This window comes from Erpetoichthys calabaricus, chromosome 1, assembly GCF_900747795.2.
Source record: "Erpetoichthys calabaricus chromosome 1, fErpCal1.3, whole genome shotgun sequence".
Taxonomy (NCBI): Eukaryota; Metazoa; Chordata; class Cladistia; order Polypteriformes; family Polypteridae; genus Erpetoichthys; species Erpetoichthys calabaricus.
This window is the reverse complement of record NC_041394.2, coordinates 313,934,118-313,954,518: the sequence shown is the minus strand read 5'-3', so window position 1 is coordinate 313,954,518 and position 20,401 is coordinate 313,934,118. Positions and strand designations below refer to the sequence as shown.

Here is a 20,401-nt window from a genome sequence, read left to right as displayed (position 1 = left end):
ACAAACAGTCAAAAATCAATACGTGCCCTTCGAGCTTTTAAGTATGCGAAGCACCGTGCAGCATGTCGCTTCAGGAAGCAGCTGCACAGAAGATAGCAACATGAAGATAATCTTTCAGCATTTTTAGACAAGCGTCAGTATTGTCTAGGTGTGCGAATAGCCCCCCTGCTCACACCCCCTACGTCAGGATCAGAGAAAGTCAGCGCAAGAGAGAGAGAGAGAGAGAAAAGTAAGTTGGGTAGCTTCTCAGCCATCTGCCAATAGCGTCCCTTGTATGAAATCAACTGGGCAAACCAACTGAGGAAGCATGTACCAGAAATCAAAAGACCCATTGTCCTCAGAAATCCGCGAACCAGCAAAAAATCCGCGATATATATTTAAATATGCTTACATATAAAATCCGCGATAGAGTGAAGCCGCGGAAGGCGAAGCGCGATATAGCGAGGGATCACTGTATTATAAAAAAAAAAAAAATCCTGGGAGGGAGACGAGACGTGATCTTCTCGGAAGACAATTTGACGTCCCGCAAGAGACACTAACGTCATGCGAGACAAGGCAGTGAGACAGCATTTAAAACAAATTCACGGACCAAGCAGTTGTTGGAATGCTTTTGGCAGACAGACACCATGTGCTCCCAGCTCCTAAAACAATGACAAGTGACAAGCAGAACACACAGCTTGCCAGCAGCAGCAGCCAGCAGATGATCCAACAGCTTCTCCTTAGCGTGCGTTCAGCACCCCCTTTTCACAACGCAAGTGGCAGAGACGCGAAGTGGCAAAAGGACGGCTGCTGTACAGGCTTTGAAATGATCAACGTGCAGCACGACAAAAAGAACACGCAGCTCGCCAGCAGCAGCAGAAAGACATCAGATGATCCGATGGTATCTCCTTAGCGCAAATTCAGCTGCCCCCCCTTCACAACACGAGCAGCATTATACATCCTGCGAGAAAGATTTAACCACGCCTGGGGCCAGATATAAAGGACAAATATTTTTTACAAAAGTTTTAAAGAAAAAGTTAAAATAATGCATATGTAACAATTCTCATGAAAATAACTCTTTAAATTGTACATCTGGTAAACCAAACCCGGGGGTGGGTGAGCGAAGTGAGTATAATTATTATTATATATATATTTATTACCGCTAAGGCTCGAAAGCAGTTAATGTGCACATTACCTAGCTAATCTGCAGATTAACTCATTTGCTCCGTTGACATGCGGAATCAAGAGTTTTCTGCATTTTACCTAGGTAATGTGCACATTATCAGCTTCCATATCGTTAAAGTTCAAAAGTTTGTTTCTCTCATTTCCTTTCCCTACTCCTTCCCCCTCTCCCTCCACTTTTGGTTTTGTTTCGCCAGCGTCTTGTCGTCGCCGGCTGTTTTTAATTCTTATAATTTGCGTCAGTTGCCATTGCGTAGCATAGCTAATTCTGTTTTCAAATTTGTTTCTGCCTGTTAGCGCGTGAATTTGTGTTGTGATTTTTTTTAAAGCAGATAAATTTAACTCCTAGTATGCAAGCAAGCACCAAATTGGTGAGTAAAATGAAGAAAAGATTCTTCGCAAATCTCTTTAGCGAAGATTCAAAATATAATAGTGTTTTAATGACAAAATGAAAGTATGATTCTATAATTGAAGATGTAAAGCGAATAAAAGTTTCCAAGAAGAAATCATCTCGAGATTATCGAATAATTCAAAGGTATGTGTTGACTGTACAAGGCTGTGAAAAACTCATTTAGCCGTTGTCAGATGCGCGAGAAAGTGTGAAAAAGTTTGTCCATGCCAAAGAATTGTTTGACATATTGTTTTCTACTCATTTGTCAATTGGCCACGGTGGAAGAGATAGAATGATCAAGCAATTAAATACACTTTATAAAAACATAACCCAAGCCCAAATAAAAATGTTTTTGGATTCACGCGAACCTTGTCAACAAAAACAAAAAAGTGCGAAAAAAGGGAATGTTGTAAAGCCGATTATTTCATCACATTTCAATAGCAGATGCCAGGTGGATCTCATCGATTACCAATCTCAACCAGATGGAAAGTTTAAGTTTCTTCTCGTATACCAAGACCACTTAACAAAATTTATTGTATTGAAGCCGCTCACATCAAAACGGGCGGATGAAGTAGCCTATAACTTGCTTGATATTTTTCTCCTTTTTGGCGCTCCAAGTATTTTGCATTCTGATAATGGACGTGAATTTTGTAATAAAATCTTAGAATGTGTAACACAGTTGTGGCCAGAAATCAAAATTGTTAATGGCAAACCTAGACACAGCCGAAGTCAAGGAAGTGTAGAACGAGCGAATCAAGACATTGAAAACATGCTCACTACTTGGATGGCTGATAACCAAACTAACAAGTGGAGTGAGGGCATACAATTTGTACAATTCATGAAGAATCGTGGCTATCATTCTGCAATTAAAAGAAGTCCATACGAAGCCATGTTCGGTTGTCCCGCAAAAGTGGAATTGTCTTCTTCTATTATACCACAAAGTGTATTACATTCGATAAATACTGAAGAAGACCTTGAAAAATTAGAAGATTCACAAGAGACTGTGATTATGGGATCACAGTCAAATCTTACTCAAGAGGACATTCCGTTATCCCCTGCTTCTACAGAATCACCTATAGAAATACAAGAATTTAAATCGATAGTATATTGATTGAGGATACAGTTATGAAGAATATTCAGTTACCCTGCACCTCCAAGGAATCACCTCTGCATGTTGAAGAAGTCATCACTGAGTTACCCTCAACTTCAGCAGAATTGCCATCACAGTTTCGTACAGAGCCTGTAAAGAGGACTATACAAGACATGGTCTGTATTGTTTGCTCACAAGTGTAAATCGTGTGATATGTTTGTTCACGTAATTTGTGGTGAAATAGATCCTAAAGAGGAAGGGTATGGTAAGAATGTATTGTGCAACATCTGTAAAAAGAATATGGATCAGAAAATACAGCGTGATGAAGCCAAGAAAGGTTTAGAAAAGCAAGCAAAGGAAATGTTATCAGTTTCTAATGCAAAGCACCCAAATGTCGATGAAGGTGTCACTGTGAGAATTAAAGTACCCAAAGTAGACAGAGCAAAAACTGATGCCCACTCGATTTTAGCTGTGGTTCTTAGTAAAACAGAGGATGTCTTTTATAAACTTGGTACTAAAACAGGTATTTTAAAACAATTGTATGCAAAATCTGAATTCAGTGTTTGCAAAGAGATTTTTAACGAAAGAAGATGTCCCTGCTGTAGAAATATCTTTACGTCAAACAGCAATAAAACAATCCCTTGGTACTGGGCAGGGTTTCAGAAAATGTGACTGCAAATCTAAATGTACCACAAACAGGTGTGCTTGTCGCAAAAACCAATTGCTATGTAATTCAAAGTGTCACCAATCTTTAGATTGCACTAATAAGTAAGTGTAATTTTATCATGTGTTTTGCAATTTCCTTAATTGTAATAATATATTAAACCATTTGATTCTTTGTATTATAGTTTTTTAATTGATTGATGATTGCTTCTATCAACTAATTTGTTGATTGTTTGATTGTATTAACTTGATTCTTTAGATATCGAAAAATAAATAAATAACATTATGTTAATTTAAGCGTACAGAAACGTTGCTGTTGTTCCAGCAAAGATCTTATTTTCACTTTAACGAGTGCCTAGTAGGTAATTTGCAGATTACCTAGGTAATTTGAGAAATGAAACAATTTTCAGCACTTTAACAGATCACCCTAGTTAATCTGCACATTACCTAGATAATCCGATTTCTGCACTTTAGTGGTAACATATATATATATATATATATATACACACACACACACACACACACACACACACACACACACACACACACACACACACACACACACACACACACACACAGAGTACTGTGCAAAAGTTTTAGGCAGGTGTGAAAAAAATGCTGTAAACAAAGAATGCTTTCAAAAATGGAAGTGTTAATCATTTATTTTCATCAATCAACAAAATGCAGTGAATGAACAAAAGAGAAATCTAAATCAAATCAATATTTGGTGTGACCTACCCTTTGCCTTCAAAACAGCATCAATTCTTCTAGGTACACTTGCACACAGTTTTTGAAGGAACTCGGCTGGTAGGTTGTTCCAAACATCTTGGAGAACTAACCACAGATCTTCTGTGGATGTAGACTTCCTCACATCCTTCTGTCTCTTCATGTAATCCCAGACACACACGATGATGTTGAGATCAGGGCTCTGTGGGGGCCATACCATCACCTCCAGGACTTCTTGTTCTTCTTTACGCTGAAGATAGTTCTTAATGACTTTGGCTGTATGTTTGGGGTCCATGTCCTGCTGCAGAATAAATTTGGGGCCAATCATACGCCTTCCTGATGGTATTGCATGATGGATAAGTATCTGCCTGTATTTCTCAGCATTGAGAACATCATTAATCCTGACCAAATCTCCAACTCCATTTGCAGAAATGCAGCCCCAAATGTTCAAGGAACCTCCACCATGCTTCACTGTTGCCTGCAGACACTCATTATTGTACTGCTCTCCAGCCCTTCGACGAACAAACTGCCTTGTGCTACAGCCAAATATTTCAAATTTTGACTCATCAGTTCAGAGCACCTGCTGCCATTTTTCTGCACCCCCGTTCCTATGTTTTCGTGCATACTTGAGTCGCCTGGCCTTGTTTCCACGTCAGAGGTATGGCTTTTTGGCTGCAACTCTTCCATGAAGACCACTTCAAAAATCTTTCTCTGGGAGAGACCTTGCTGATGCAGTATAACTACCTTGTGTCTTGTTGCTGTGCTCAATCTTGCCATGACATGAAACTGTCTTCCACAACCTCACCTTGGTAGCAGAATTTGGCTGTTCCTCACCCAGTTTTAAGCCTCCTACACAGCTGTTTCTGTTTCAGTTAATGACTGTGTTTCAACCTACGTGTGACATTGATGATCATTAGCACCTGTTTGGTATAACTGGTTGATCATACACCTGACTATAATCCTACAAAATCCCTGACTTTGTGCAAGTGTACCTATGAATTGATGCTGGTTTGAAGGCAAAAGGTAGTAACACCAAATATTGATTTGATTTAGATTTTTCTTTTGTTCGCTCACTTTGTTGTATTGTTTTCAATTTACAAAATGCAATCATTATTTATATTTCTGAAAGCATTCTTTGTTTACAGCATTTTTTCACACCTGCCTCAAACTTTTGCACAGTACTGTATATTATATATATATATATATATATATATATATATATATATATATATATATAAAAACAGTGACTTATGAAGCCCTCAGATGAGTTCTTCACAACCAGGGTCTCTCTCTTCTCCTGCACACATTATCACAAAGCCATCATTGGGCCTGATCTTAACACATCTATGTTCTTTGACAGGAATGCATAACAGCTGCGAAGCAGAGGTCTTTTAAATTTTCTGTAGTTTAGGTTTTTTTTTTTAGGGAAATAACAAAAATCAAGGAAGGTTATATAAAAAGAAAACTATAAAAGTATTTAACTTTAAAAATAAGGTAATAACCTTCCAATAAAAAATGTTTATAATGGATGCCACTCCTTGTTAAAATTCTTCCATTTTTATTTTGATGCTAGTTTTTCATTAAATTTGACTATAATACTTTCCTTACTATACCTAAATGTTTAAAGCCTGATTTACCAAAATAATGATTGTGTTTAGTTATGCATATTATTATTACAAATCAAACATGCAAATAATTAACAAATGTATTCTTTGGATCAGTAAATCAATCTTATTAGTAAATCTTACAATTATTGGTTAATTAACTAATTAGCTAATTAAATATTTAATAGGAAAAACTGACATAAGAAATCCCTTCTGAGGAAAAAGCACGCCCAGAGACTTCTAGTTTTGCTGTATGGGACAGCAACAGGACTGCCAACCAAAACTGAAGTGGGTCATTTGGTTCAGCAGGAGCTCTCGGTCTGAGGCAAGACACTGACAGGCGGTGCTGGTAAATCATACCCTTTTGCATTTGCCCTCCATCTCAGTTTTCCCACCAGGTGTTCTTATTAAACAGTGGGGGTCTACAATAAGGGGTTGGGATTAAGTACGCTATAAATACTACGCTGAGAAGAAAGAAGGCATCAATTGTGAAGGCGAGTAAAGAATTGCTCGAGCAAAGTGAAAAGGGAAGGCAGGCAGCCTGCCGAGGAATATGTTGGAGCGCTTCCAAGGTCTACATTGTGCCCTCGGAGAAGCTCAATGCAACATTTCTTTGCTGACTGAAAAGTTATTTTTCCTGAACACACAGTGGGAGTTTGACACACTGTTCACACACTAGCTTAGAATAAAAACCACACACTCACCCTTCTCTATCTCATAATAAAACCTCACTTAAAAACACTCTGGTTCAGCCAACAAGTATTGCTTTATCTATCTGTATGGTACTGCACCAGTGAAAGGTTATTTTTTTTTACATAAAATTGTTTCCTTATGACTTTGCTCAAGGCATATTTAAAAAGTCCTTAGTACCGTGTGGCAGCATCTTCCTCCAATATTGCATTTCAGCATGCAGAAAATAAACTGATTATTCTTTACTCTGTAGCAAAAGCATTTATCAAAGTACGACAAAATGCATTTCTTGCCAAGGCGTCATTTTCTACAGCTACAAGTACAGTCAACGCATGACTTCCCATGAAATAACCACTGAGACAGTGCAAGAGGATTACATGGCAGTAGATTTACCACAAAGGCCTTGGGGACTTCATAACTGATAAGAGCAAAATACACCTCGCATGCTGTGGGAATTTTCAGAGTTACCATTCGTGTCGTCACACCTTCTTATTCGTTTTATGCATTTCCAGTTTAGATTTAGGAGGAACACAAAGTCAGTGTTGATTTGCTGCATGATTCACACAAAAATAATATTGACGGTGTGGGGTTTGAGAAAATGAAAAAGATGTGTTAAAAGGTATACACCATCCCAATTTTTTTTTTCATATTACTTACCTCATGTAGTTTGTAGTGATGGCATGAACATTTTTTAATCTCAACTTTTAATGCTCAATAAAGAGAAAAAAAAAAGTTTATGGTATAACAGAAGCCAATAGTGACTAACTCTGTACAACAAAAAATATGAAAAGGATCCAAAATTTAAAGCCTCATAGGAAGGACTTTTTGAATTGAAGACAGGACACTTGACCAACAAATGAGGGAGGGAGGTGGGACTTCAGTTCAAAAAGGCAAAACCACGAGGCTTTAGGTTTCCTGTTTATGATGTGCGTTAAAATGCTGGAAGTATCTAGCGAACAATATTTTAGCAAAAAAGTATACATTTTGCACATTTTGTGCACACTGCTAGATAACTCTCATATGGACTATGCGACATGAGCAATGACATTTTTTTTCCTTTTCTCCATGGACATTTTTCCACATTGTTTGTTGTTGTCCCACATTTGTCACTATTGCCTTCTGTTATATCATAAATATTTTTCTCTCTATTTCTATGTGGTCCTTTAAGGTGGCTATTCTCCCTGATTTACTAAAAGTAAATGCTGTATATAAATGGCAGTGTTCATCAACTCCTACGAATTCCCATTTCTTCACCATTACCCTCTGACACTTGTATATCAAGTCATCCACTTCTACTCAAATAATTTTGTGCACCAGTCTGGTAACCTGCTGCAACTTCTTTAAATTTTGATTTGTCAGTCCACTAAACCAGGCAATGGAGCTCAAAGTGATGACTGGATTATGCTACATAAAATGACAGGAGGAGATCTCGGTCTACTTTAAAAACACTCAAGAGTTTAGGAAGGGGAAATAAGCACAGACTGAATTTCTATTAACTGAATGTTTTTTTTATATTATAATTCAACTTTAGATTACTACTAATGCGAGTTCCAAGATATTTAAATTCAGTTACAGATACTGTATATCTGCCTCCGTTCCAAAGTCTACAAGGGATGAACAAACTTCTGTCTCAAAAAGTAAAATATAATTTCTTTCTGCCATTCAGAGAAGGTTAGTCATTATTGCAGCTTCAGGGGTGCTGCACAATGGCTGACCTTACACTCCGACACTCAAATGTCATGCAAAAAGACAAATTCTCCTTAGGGATTAACAAAGTATATCAAATTAAAACAAAAATCAATTTATTTAATTAAACAGTCATCTTGGTTTGAGTAATGGAGTTCATCTTTCCCAGGGACACATAGTGTCATTAGAATACTTGATAACAAAGGAATGGTTACTGTTCACTCTCAAGACATTTGCATACAATAAAATTAGTAAAAGAGCCAATGAAAAACCACGGATTGGATTCAATGTCCCTTAAAAACAGTTACTATTTAAAATGTATAGCAATGATTTAAATGAAAATATTCACATTAAGCTGAATCAGTATGTGAGGGTGGACAGCACTGAATGCAGAAAGAAAATCCAGAAATAATGATCCAACATGGACGCCAGATTTAGGATTGCAGTAGAAACCATGTAGGATGGCCATCAATGCATCCAGAATATTGTGCCTTCATAGTAGGCAAATTGGTAGTTATCTTCACTGTGTTATAAGGATGTTCTTCACCAACGTTTAAGGAATTAGCACCATTTCCCCAAATTACTGTGCTTCAGCCCTACCCTAATACACAGATTAGGTCAACCTTCCAACTACATGGAGGATTCTATTGCAGATATGTTTACATTTTCCTTAATAGTTCAAAGTCAAACTACCGATCCTAATGGGACCTCATAAATCATATCCAGGTCTCAAATATATAGAAGCTGGACTCCATTTAAGGGCCTCAAATCTATGGAGCCACTGCATACACTTATATGGTGAGAATTTACCAACAGTCATCCTCAAGAACCCCTCTTAAATTCAAAGACTCCTGTACATCCAGCATTAGGGGATCATAGCTACTGTAGGCAAAGAAGAACAGCCACTAAAATCAACACCCCTTAACTCAGTGCTGCACCTCCTATCAGAGGTCCTTTTACTTAGAGGGTCTTAGAGCTTTTGCCACCATCTGCCATGCTAAATGCTCCTAGATTAAGTCAAAAATTCAAATTTGCATAGCCATTGGAGAACAAAGCAAAGGAATCAAACTCTAAATATAGTATCTACAGCTGACTCATTACTCCGATTTGTTCTTAGTATTTTATCCCCCAATCATTTCAATATACCCAGTAAAATAATATTGCTATACCAGGAGTTAACACACTAACACAGAAGCCCCTCTCTAATTTTATGCACTATGGGAGCCAGAGTTTGTCAGGTTCTCTTTGATAAGGTTTGTATCTTTTAAATGTATTAAAATAAGCTTTAAGTTACAGAGCAACCTACACAAGCACAGCATTATAAAGAAAGTGTTTCTTTTTGTAAAAATTTGAATTTTGAAGAAGTGGTGCCCCAGCACACAAACGTTTACTTAGCAGCTTACACTTGAATGAAAATGACATATAAATGTGTACTTTTACAGTACTAAGGGAATCACTCCAGTAAATTCAGTAGTAATGGCAGAAGACAGCCCACCTTTTCATGGGAAATGTTTACAGGGGAATAAGGGAGTCAGAATCTCCGATCAGTAGTACAATATAGTTGTTCTTTCCCTGCCGAAAAGGAAACCATGCCTTCAAAGGTCTCAGACCGCAAGACCAAAGCCAGCCTTCCATTCATAAAATGTCTACCTGAACATCATCCACCTATCTGATGACTAGGGGGGTATGGCAGAAACGATTCTTTGCTGTGGGGAACAAAATCTTTTGCCATTCACAAGTATACAGTACCTAAAACACAAGGTTGGCAGTTCTGTCCCCATCTCTTACTCTGTGACCCTAAATGACTAAAATCTGACTCACCTGTAATAGATGGACAAAATTAATAGACAATTGGAAGGTCCACTTGTTGTCAGTATCTGTCCATTAGTTTAAATTTTTTTCTCGTGCCTTTCATAGTCAACATTATCACAAAGTGCACTACAAAGCAATTAATGGCAATAATTAAAGAGACTAAAAGTTGTCAAATTTGTAGAAATAGATAAACTATGGATTAGTTGTTTATAATTTGCAAACCATTTTGGTTAGCTAAAAAAATGTTGTTCATAAAGATAATTAATACTGTACTTTATAATAAGACACCCTATGAATAAAGACTGATTTGTTGTAGAATTTTGGCTAACTAACATACTGTATACAGCAGTAGAAGTCAGCTGGATGAGCCTGACCTTTCAGAGATCACACGGTGAGGCAGAAGTGGGATTATTTTTGGCCACTACAGTCCCATGAGAAAAGCGCAACATCACAAAGTTGTCAACTGTTCCACCCCAAACTGAAACAGAGAAATATTAAAAACGTGGAATAAGCCAAAGACTGACCTGAGTGGGATTGTAAAGCTCCTGCAAGGCATTCTTCGATCCTTTTCGGCAACATACATCAGAAGCAAAAGGATTCCTATGCATTACTGGGAAAGGAAAAAAAAAATACTTTAGTGCGGAATACATAGTGTGTTCAAGTTTATTGTTATTCATATACTGTATAATACAGTGAAATTCTCACGTCTGACCAACACACAACACATTGCCACTCTCCCGCACAATAACCATCAAGCATTTATACTCAGACATACACCATACTTTGAAATCTCTGAATTCTTTCTTTCCATTAAATGATTTCTTCAAAAGGTAATTAGAAAATCTCACATGCTGATCTCTACGACCCTAAAGACATCAGCTTGGTTAATCATATTTACCTAATCAATAAATGGGGATTTCCAGCATCAATCTTCCGTATTACACAACACTTTCCACAGAGTGTTTAGTGTCAGCAGATGGGCACGTGGTGAAACAGCAGCGAGATTAGCGGCCATGACCATCAAGGCCCCAATTCACCCACAACTTTACCACTGGCACCTTCCTACACACATCATCATCAGCAGCAACATCATTCTTTCTCTGGAAAATCAAAGCGTTCCTAATTGATGTTTTGCATCTCCTCAAAACTTGTTCCTTTACCCAAGAGCCAAATTAAAGTATTGCCAGCTGGGGAAGAATTTACTTGATTCCAGATTTTTTTTTTTTTATTTTATATAAGCCTTTGATGCTTCTGGTTTTACATCTAGCACAAATTAAAATGTATATACTTAAAAAGCACTTTAAAGAAGGTTCAGTTGTAGCAGCCAAATTCTGCTGCTTGATCCTGTTAGCATAAGAAAAGTAATTCTCTACGTTGTGCCCGCAGGTCCAATTCAGTTAATCGGATTAGTCAACTCAAATCTTGTGCAGTTTACAAATGAAGGGACAGTTAAATAAAAAAGTCATGCGCTGTTTATATAATAAAGCGCCTTGCTGCATGTTATTTCACACATAGTAGACATGTGGCGGGAACCCACTTCGTCTATAATAGGACCCACTGACACAAGGACCATATAGAGGCACCTCTATTCTCTTTTGGGAGGAAAACAGTGTGCACTCCAAAAATATACACATAAACATGAAGGGAATGTGCCAAACTCCCAACAACAATGATACAGGTGGTATTAGAACCCAGATCCCAATATAAGGTAGAAAATTTTTAATTTATTGGAATTATAGTTCAGAATAATTAGTCGTAAGTACAGTGAAAATAGTAATCATCATTAACCTCACCCGGTGCTAGGTTATTTGGCGTGCTAGGCTAAGCTTACTAGTGCGCCAACGGACTGTTCATTAGCTAACCCGTCTGGCTGGGTTTCTCCCCCTTTATGATCTGCACCCTAGGCAAATGCTTAATTTGCCTTTTAATGGTGGCACTGGCCCCGACTTCACCATTCCAGGATGAACATTTTACTAATATTCCAATCATAACAAGCCATCATCATCACATAGGCCAATCCAGAAAGGACAATTTACTAATAATCCAATCATTTACTAATAATGTATCTTTAAATATATTCATTCACTTAGAGATTTGGGAAGGCACAATGGTGAAGTGGTTAGTGTTGTTGTCTCACAGACCTCGAGTCTGAATCCCACACCGTCTATGTGGAATTGACATGTCAACCGTGGCTAAGTAGATTTTCCTTCCATATTCCTAAAGACATTTGACCCAAGTTCATTATCAAGTTTAACATGGCCTCATATGTGAGTGGGTACATGTGTAAGTGACCCCTGTCATCTAATGGCACCTTCTTCAGGGTTTGTTCCTACCATGCATCTTCTGACATAGACCCACAACCCTGAATTGTATCAAGCAACTATTGTACGGGAACGCTATATAATTTAAAAAGCTGTCCTCACAGGTGGCGCACTGGTAGTGCTGCTGCTTTGCAGTAAGGAGACTGTGGAAGATTATGGTTTCGCTTCCTGGTTCCTCCCTGTGTGGATAACACTTTGAGTACTGAGAAAAGCACTATATAAATGTAATGAATTATTATTATTATTATTATAATATGTGACCTATGACCACTAAACACTCAGATAATATTTGGTTCATACGGGTACACAGCTTCAGTAATCTCCATCACCCTAGGTGGAATACAAAGAAAATCATTCATTCATTGTTAGACATGATTAATTCAACTCAGGGTCGTGGGGTCCAAAGCTCAATCTGTATCTCAGAGCATAAGGAACCAACCCTAATTGTATCCAAAAATATATATATACAGTACATACAATTAAGCCAAATATCATGTGCCTGCTACTCTATGGGGCTAGATACCCAAGAAAGGCTTCAGTGGATTGTGGCCAAAAAGAAAATGTGTTAAGAAATTGTGCATTGAAACTAAGCAGATATGTAGAAATCTCTTAAGATCATACCTCTTTTGTAGAATGTGGACTCTCGACTTGAAGTGGAAAGATTGAGATGATGAATGTGTAAGAGATGGATTTAAAAAAATAGAAAAATACTACACAGCGCTAAATATGGCTGCTCTTCATGTAACACACAAAACTGACCACATTTTCTCATTAAAACTTTAATGATAATTGAGCATGTTAGAATACTAAATAACCACAAGTTGAAAACAGAACAAACTCTGTAATCAATTGATTTTTTTTCATTGTAAAGCAAGTTTAAATCCTCCCTTTGTGTTTTATAGCCTTTATTAATTACGGAGGCTGTAGTGCAGTCCTTGCTTGTACTGTGGGTTGGAGGCAGGGGTTTGGCTTTTTTATTTTCAACAACTGCAGCTTTCCTGATGGCCGCAATAACAGATCCAATTTGCAGAGCTCCTCGAAATCATACCGACTAACAGATGATTTATTCCTGACCTTCAATAACGCAATTCAAAATGTAGCAGAAATCGGAAAGTTAGCACACGCAAGATGAATTTCAACGGGGAGTAAGCAGGTTTTCAATAATGTAGCCTATTTATCTTAGGCTTAATCATTAAAACGTTACGTACAGCACTGCAATAACCTAGGGGGGGGGTCTATAGCAAGAGGCCACTGCGTTTGCAATTTATTTCACATGCCCACCTTGTAGCAGAGTGCTAAGCACAACAGCATGGGATGATGGGAGGCAGAGATAAGAGGAAAGTTCAGAAATAGAAGACATGAACAAGTTAGAGCCGTGAATCAGGCTTTATTTTAAGCAGAACATTTAGTGGATCTCCAAATCATAAAGTGAAAAGGATTTGCTTTAAATTTGACTCTCAATGCAAAGTGAATCAATTTGATTTTAAATGGTGCTTTTAACTGGACTTTTCTTTGCATAGTGAATCAGGGGTTATTATAGAGTTTTTGATAGGGCAGTAAATCACAAAACAAATCCACATCTTTGCATCATGCTACACCTTCAATGGCGCTCTTAGTCACAAAGTGAAATAGGCCTTGCCATATGCAAAAAGCTTCGAACAGGCCTGTCCATCATGAAACAAATCATGATTTATGTCAAACAGCACCTTTGATAAAGCTTGTTATTTTATACAGTGTCTTTCATTGGGCTCTCCATCTCAAGGAGTTTCCGAGTACAGCACAATATAGTTTACAAAGAAACTTTGTCCATTTCACAGTCCAGGTCGGGGTTGTGGAATTCACGGTGTATCTTGGCACCAGGTGAAAGGCAAGTACTAACTATCATTTGGTCACACAGCACATACATGTAACTTGCCCACACTCAATCAATCAATCACTCACAATTTAACCAGAGTTTCACATGCAGATTAAAATGTGGGAATATTAGGGGCAAAATTCAAGACCACCTATGGAGAATGCCGAAACGTCACAAAGACAGGAATTGACTCAGGTCCCTAGAGCTGTAAGGATCCAACTGTGCTCTCTGCAAGTAATTCAGTTTGATACGTATAAGAGACAAGGCCAGTGGCTTTCAAGTGCAGTCCTAGGGGACCCTATGGCAGCAGGTTATCATCCAATTTCACAATCACTGCCCTATTCTTACTTTTAGCTCATTCCATTGTTCAGTTAGCCACTTTACAAATATTTTAAAAAAACATAGCATTGTTTGTTATAGCTTTATATGTTTGCATTGCTTTTGCCAATTAATTTCTTTTTTAATTTACCCTTTTCTGTAGCATTTGTTTCCTTAATGCTCATGATTAACAAAGAGCAGTGCCAACCTAGGTGCCAGCAACTCTGAATGCTAAAGAAAGAAAATATTTCACTGCCATATTCACCAGTCTGCTCATTAACAAATGTTTCTTACAAAAGACCAGACCAGTGAATGCGACACTAAGGTGATTGCGCCAGTATTCGGGGTTGCCAGCATCTGGGTACAAGCAATGGAGAAAATTTGTTAACAAAGGGATGAATCAAAAAGAAAATGGCAAAGGAAAGAACTATTTCAAGTTCTGCCAAAAACAAACATTTTATAATTCCTTAGAATAAAAAGGAAAAATGACAGCTCACTAAAATGTGAAATACTTTGAAAGTAAGAATGATGCAGATATTGTGAAACTGGTTGGAATAAAAACCTGCATCCGCAGGGGTACCACATTACTGAACCTGGGAAACACTGGTGTAAGCCATTTTAAAAGTAACTAGATATCCTGACTGTTTAAGAAAAATCGAAACAACATGGGCACCACCACCTCATGGTTTACAAGTTGCCCCCCTGCATAACCTGCCCAGGAAATAACCATCTTCCTTCCCTGTCACATAACCAGATGGCTTTATGCCGGTAAATTGGATTCAACTGTAGTTTCCATTCATGTTGATGACATTCATATATCTGTTACCAAGAGGAGTGGAGCATTTGAAAATCTAAAATGTGGATAGCCCAGACTTGAGGATGGACTCGACAAGATACCTACTGTGGATACTTAAACTGTAGTCTGCATTTGTCATCATTGTATGCTGTTGTATGAAACACCCTTTATTTCAAAATGCTCTTTGTTCTAATCGACTACTGTAGTTACGCATCTGTTAGGTATCTTGGTAGGTCTGTTCTGTGAATAATGCAATAAATTAATGACTTCTGCATCCACTGATGTCAGCTGTCTTACTGAATGTGGATACTGTAAACAATATCATTCTCATTTTAAATTTTATGACAATCCAGATATAACAATACACAAATCTGAACATTGCAAAATGTCAGCGTGGCCCATAAGTCACTGCTGCTGAAAGTAATTTAAAATATTTTAAAAATTCAAAGACTGTTTTAGGCTAATCTTATGAGCACTGTTGACAAGATACCTACTATAGAGGTACAAACTGTAACCTGCATTTCTTATCCTCTCTCCTTAGGCTAAAATGCACATCTTAAAATTTTGAATCATCATCTGAGCTCAAAGTTCAAACTCTTTTATTGAAGGAAAGTAAAAAGATTGAATGTTTAAAAGGACCTAATCTGGTGTCATCTTGATTGTGGACTTGACAAGATGCTTACCATGCTAGATATGCAATTCACATTATAACAAGCATAAGAATAATTTTGACAAGAACAGGTCATTCAGTCCAACATAGACAGGCCAGTTTCATTTCATGTAATGTTTTAAAAATATCATTTAGTCAAGTTTTGCGGGTTCTTAACATATGACATCTACTATATTATTCTATAGGGCGGCATGGTGGTAGCGCTGCTGTCTTGCAGTAAGAAGACCTGGGTTTGCTTCCCGGGTCCTCCCTGCATGGAGTTTGCATGTTCTCCCCGTGTCTGCGTGGGTTTCCTCCGGTTTCCTCCCACAGTCCAAAGACATGCAGGTTAGGTACATTGATGATTCTAAATTGTCCCTAGTGTGTGCTTGGTGTGTGAATGTGTGTGTGTGTGTGCGCGTGGTCCTGCGGTGGGCTGGCACTCTGCCCAGGGTTTGTTTCCTGCCTTGAGCCTGTGATGGCTGGGTTTGGCTCCAGCAGACCCCCATGACCCTGTAGGATATAGTGGGTTGGATAATGGATGGAAGTTGTTAGGGAAGTTATTAATAGGGATTCACGATTCCAAAGAAGAGGAGCTATGTACACTAAATGTTAGGGAGGCATACATTAGAGTTCTATAAATTACCCAGCAAGCCCCAAATTTAGTCACTTAGATACTTTTATCCAAAGAAACTTACAAAAAAAAAAGTCAAACATAACTGAGTAAGCCTCAGTCTGTGAACTGTTATGAAACATGTTATACTGTAGAACAAGGCTACAAAATTGACCAGGACAAGTGAAGAGCTCTAATCCAAACAGAACACCACAAGTCTAATTAATCTTATCTATTAAGAAAGAACCTTGCATCAAAATGGCTACCATTCAATAAGCTTTTCCAGAAGAACAGAATCTTCAACTGTTTAAACTGTTTGTGTTATCAAGGAAGGCTGTGAAAAACAGAACGCTAGCAAGAACTTTTTCCTCAAACTATGGAGAGGCAACACAGGAGGAGTCTTAAGTTTGCCACTCAAGAACAACTGGGGCAAGAAAGTTAATGGCTCCTTGCCCTTTACTAAATCTTAGTGCTTATAGAGCTTTGCAATGAGGGCAATATGTCATTTTATTTAAGGGTGGCAATTCCCGACCCTAGAAGTGATTCCAGAGATGTCAATGGAAATAGACTCTAAAAGACGTAAAAAGCCACCATGATTGGACTTCCACTGGGCATAAAGTCAGGAATGCAGCGTTGGCAAGGCCTTAGTCTAGTAGAGAGGTAGTGAATACAAGAAGGGGAAAGAGGAGTTCTGTGTTTTCAACAATAATGACGGCGTTCAAAGCCTGGAGAACCTGGAGAAGGCTTAGCAAGAGCCAGGAATTCTTTCCTGTCTGTTTATTTTTTTACTTTAAGTGCTGCCCCTGATTAGCCCTCCTTTTATCATTTATTTGTATAAATAGAAATTTCACCTTTTTAATAAAGAATGCTGTTTTTGGAATTCAGTTCTGGGTAAGGGTGGCACACAGAAGCATAAATGCAACAATCTTCATAAAACAAATGAATGAAGTGTTTTGAGAACAAAAGTTTTTAAAATACGCAATGATATGTTTAAGTTTTAAATAGATTATCTTAAAAATAATTAAGATATAATGAAATTATAACAGAATAGTAAATGGCTAAGACCTTAAAAGACAAAAAGCTGTGTGGAGACAACTTTAGAAACAAACACAAAGACGTGGCTTTATAATCTCTCTCCCGCCAGCTGACTCAGGAAGCGCAAACGATGAAAGTCTCTGTACAAGCTAAAAGAAAAATATTTTCTAAGAATACTCAGATCAAGGGATTACAGCAAACATTTTAAACATTTTTTACAAAGCCTTTATGCACATAATCTCCCTGGGGGGGAAGAACATGCTCTTTAATTTTGTCTAAAGATCTTAGCCTGTTTAAGACAAAGCCAAGAGCCAGAAGACACTGGCAGATGTCAGGTTTCCTTTTCGAGGACTCTCTTTGCATGTTCATCTGAGTGCTAGGGTAAGCTCTTCTTGCTTCAGGGTTTCAAATTCATGAGAGGTTGAAATCAATGTAACATAACATAATGCATATTTCTCAAACTTCATTTTCCCCAGAGCATACGAGAAAGCCAATTCTGGACAGGGTACAAAGCACAGACCTGGACTTGCATTGAACCAATCTAACATAACATTCTCAGACCAGTTTATTCCAGATTGGGGCTGCAAAAGGACCGAAGCATTTCTCATCAGTATCAAGTGCAAAGCAGGAACTAACCCCAAATAATAACTAGTGTGTTTTTATGATGGAGGAAGAAAACCAGAGCACCAAGAGGAAACCCCATGTAGAGTTTGATTAATACATCTAACTATTAACTGACCTCACTTAGGAGAAATTTAGAGCAATGGGGGAAAACAGATCCTACTGAAGCATTTTAAATGGCAAGATAGAAACCAGCCCAGGCTGAGAAATTAGTAAAATGGTTTATTAATGTATACTCCAACATTCATGAAGAAATTCAGGTGAGCATCATCAGAAAACAAATGAAAGTAAGTGGTACCAAAATGAGCCAGGATTACATCAGATAAGCCGATTTGCGTTTTTCCGTCTGAAAGAATTGCACAAGGCAGTGAATGGATTATGTATTTTAATATATTTTTGATTATCTTGATGGCAGAGAGTGGCAACATGGTAAACAGAGCATTCAAGCACTCTGTACACAACACTACTACTACTGCTGCTGCTTCCTAATCTAACTGGAGTACCTGAAGAATAAACAAATAGGGTTGCAGTGAGAATGTACAAAGCCCTTATAAATAGGATTTGAACCCTGATCTCGGGAGCTTCCCAACATTAAGTGTAATTTTCACCTTTAATAATTTTAACCCATAGACAATCAACTCCATAATGTTTCCTGCTGTGAAGTAAACTACCATTAATTTCAAATTAGTTTGTATTACAGTCATGTTGCACAAATCTCTATGGAGTGCTTTCTTTTATAGGAGCCTATATTTTGATTACAGGCATCAAATTTCTGCTGTTACCTCATTTTTAAATCCTCTGCTTACTCACAAATATATTGCTGTGTTACAAGACATCAGTAACCAATGAATGCACACCAACCAGTGCTTTCTCCTTATCTTTACCCCCTTATGCTTTACAAGCTTTATAAATAAATCAGTGTTGATCTAATATAGCACCTTTAACTACAAACACCACCAGGGAAGTAGCAAAGAAACAAGAATGCAACACAGAGAATGGTAAAGTTCTGGGTAATTTTGCATAATGGTACTCTGTGCAGTGTCTTGAGCATCTTACTAGAAAGCGTACTACATTTTGTGACCTGTACAGGGTGTCTCAGAGCCCCAAACCCCAGACACAACCACACCAAAGATGGTCCCAGGATCAAATAAACTTTTTTTTATGAAATAAAATGTCTCCTCACAGGTTTCCTCATTAATTAAAGCACAAATCTTTTCTCTTCCACTCCTTCCCAAGTGAGCATTGTCTTTCTCATCTACCAAAAATGGAGACATGGTGGCCTCCTTCAGCCCGACACCCTGTTGCACTGAGGAAGCAATTCCAAGTGAGGCAGAATCACCTTAAAACAAGGAATGCTCCTTTCCACAGCTCCCCTGGTGGCTCCCAAGATACCCAGCAGGGCCATCCATTGGGAATACTGCTCTGAGGGTGTGCACATAGCTGCAGGGATGTTGCCACCTAACACACAGAAAGAGCATATGGCGTCAAGTGGCTGCTTCTCTCCATCCATCAATTATTTAGACTTCCTTGCTGGGATACCAGCCTGTCCATGTCCTCTATGATAATATAAACAAATTATTTTAAAAACAGAGTAATATATAATATTCTCATAAACATAACATTTAAGATGGAGAATTAAAATTTGGTAGTTTTGGATTCTAAGGCATTTTTCTAAAATCTCAGCATCTGAATCAGAAATTTGCAATTTGTAAGTGAAGTATAATTTAAAAATAATTTGTCATTATGTGCAAAACTCTAGCCCCGAGATTTATTTATAGTTTTAGCAAATGCTACAAGTATTGGAAATTGTTGGTTGGGCAAGATGAATGAAAATCTACGCACTGAAGTAACAGCAGTATCTAACTTAATACGCAGAAGGAATATGACTTCTCCTCCACAATCATCAGTCATGATTTTGTCTACAATTGAATGTTTATGCAGTTTTACAATTTGTAAGTGTGTGCCGTTACATCGTCTTTATTTGTCGACTGCTAACACACAACTGAACTACTACAGTTGCTAGCGGAAAGGATGAATATAAGGTATTGTGTTTGACATATGCGCATTAAATTGGTTGTATTGACAGGAGAGTATCATTGTTAATGAAGATGAAAAAAAATGATATAGAGATGTACAGTATACTATATGACATACGGTTTTGAAGAAAAATGTGCGTTACACAAAAACATCACATAACAAAATTGCATGATTTTAAAATACACATATGAGAGAGAGAGAGAGAGAGAGAGAGAGAGAGATAGAGAGAGAATATAAAAGGTTTCAAGCTCTGCAATGTAACTTCTATGTTTTTGAAGATTGTTTATGGCAAGTTGAAAGTTGTTGATTTTTCTTAGATCACTAACTTAAGGC

The 20,401-nt window shown here is 37.8% G+C and overlaps 1 protein-coding gene across 2 annotated transcripts in view; it reads right to left on the bottom strand.

Moving 5' to 3' along the window:
• chst11 (carbohydrate (chondroitin 4) sulfotransferase 11) overlaps window positions 1-20,401 on the bottom strand; it is a 284,268-nt gene that overhangs the window by 138,771 nt on the left and 125,096 nt on the right. For both annotated transcript variants that reach the window (XM_028817616.2, XM_028817625.2), the window contains exon 2: window positions 10,348-10,433. In XM_028817616.2, the coding sequence (XP_028673449.1) occupies window positions 10,348-10,433 (86 nt within the window). The remainder of the gene's footprint in view (window positions 1-10,347; window positions 10,434-20,401) is intronic.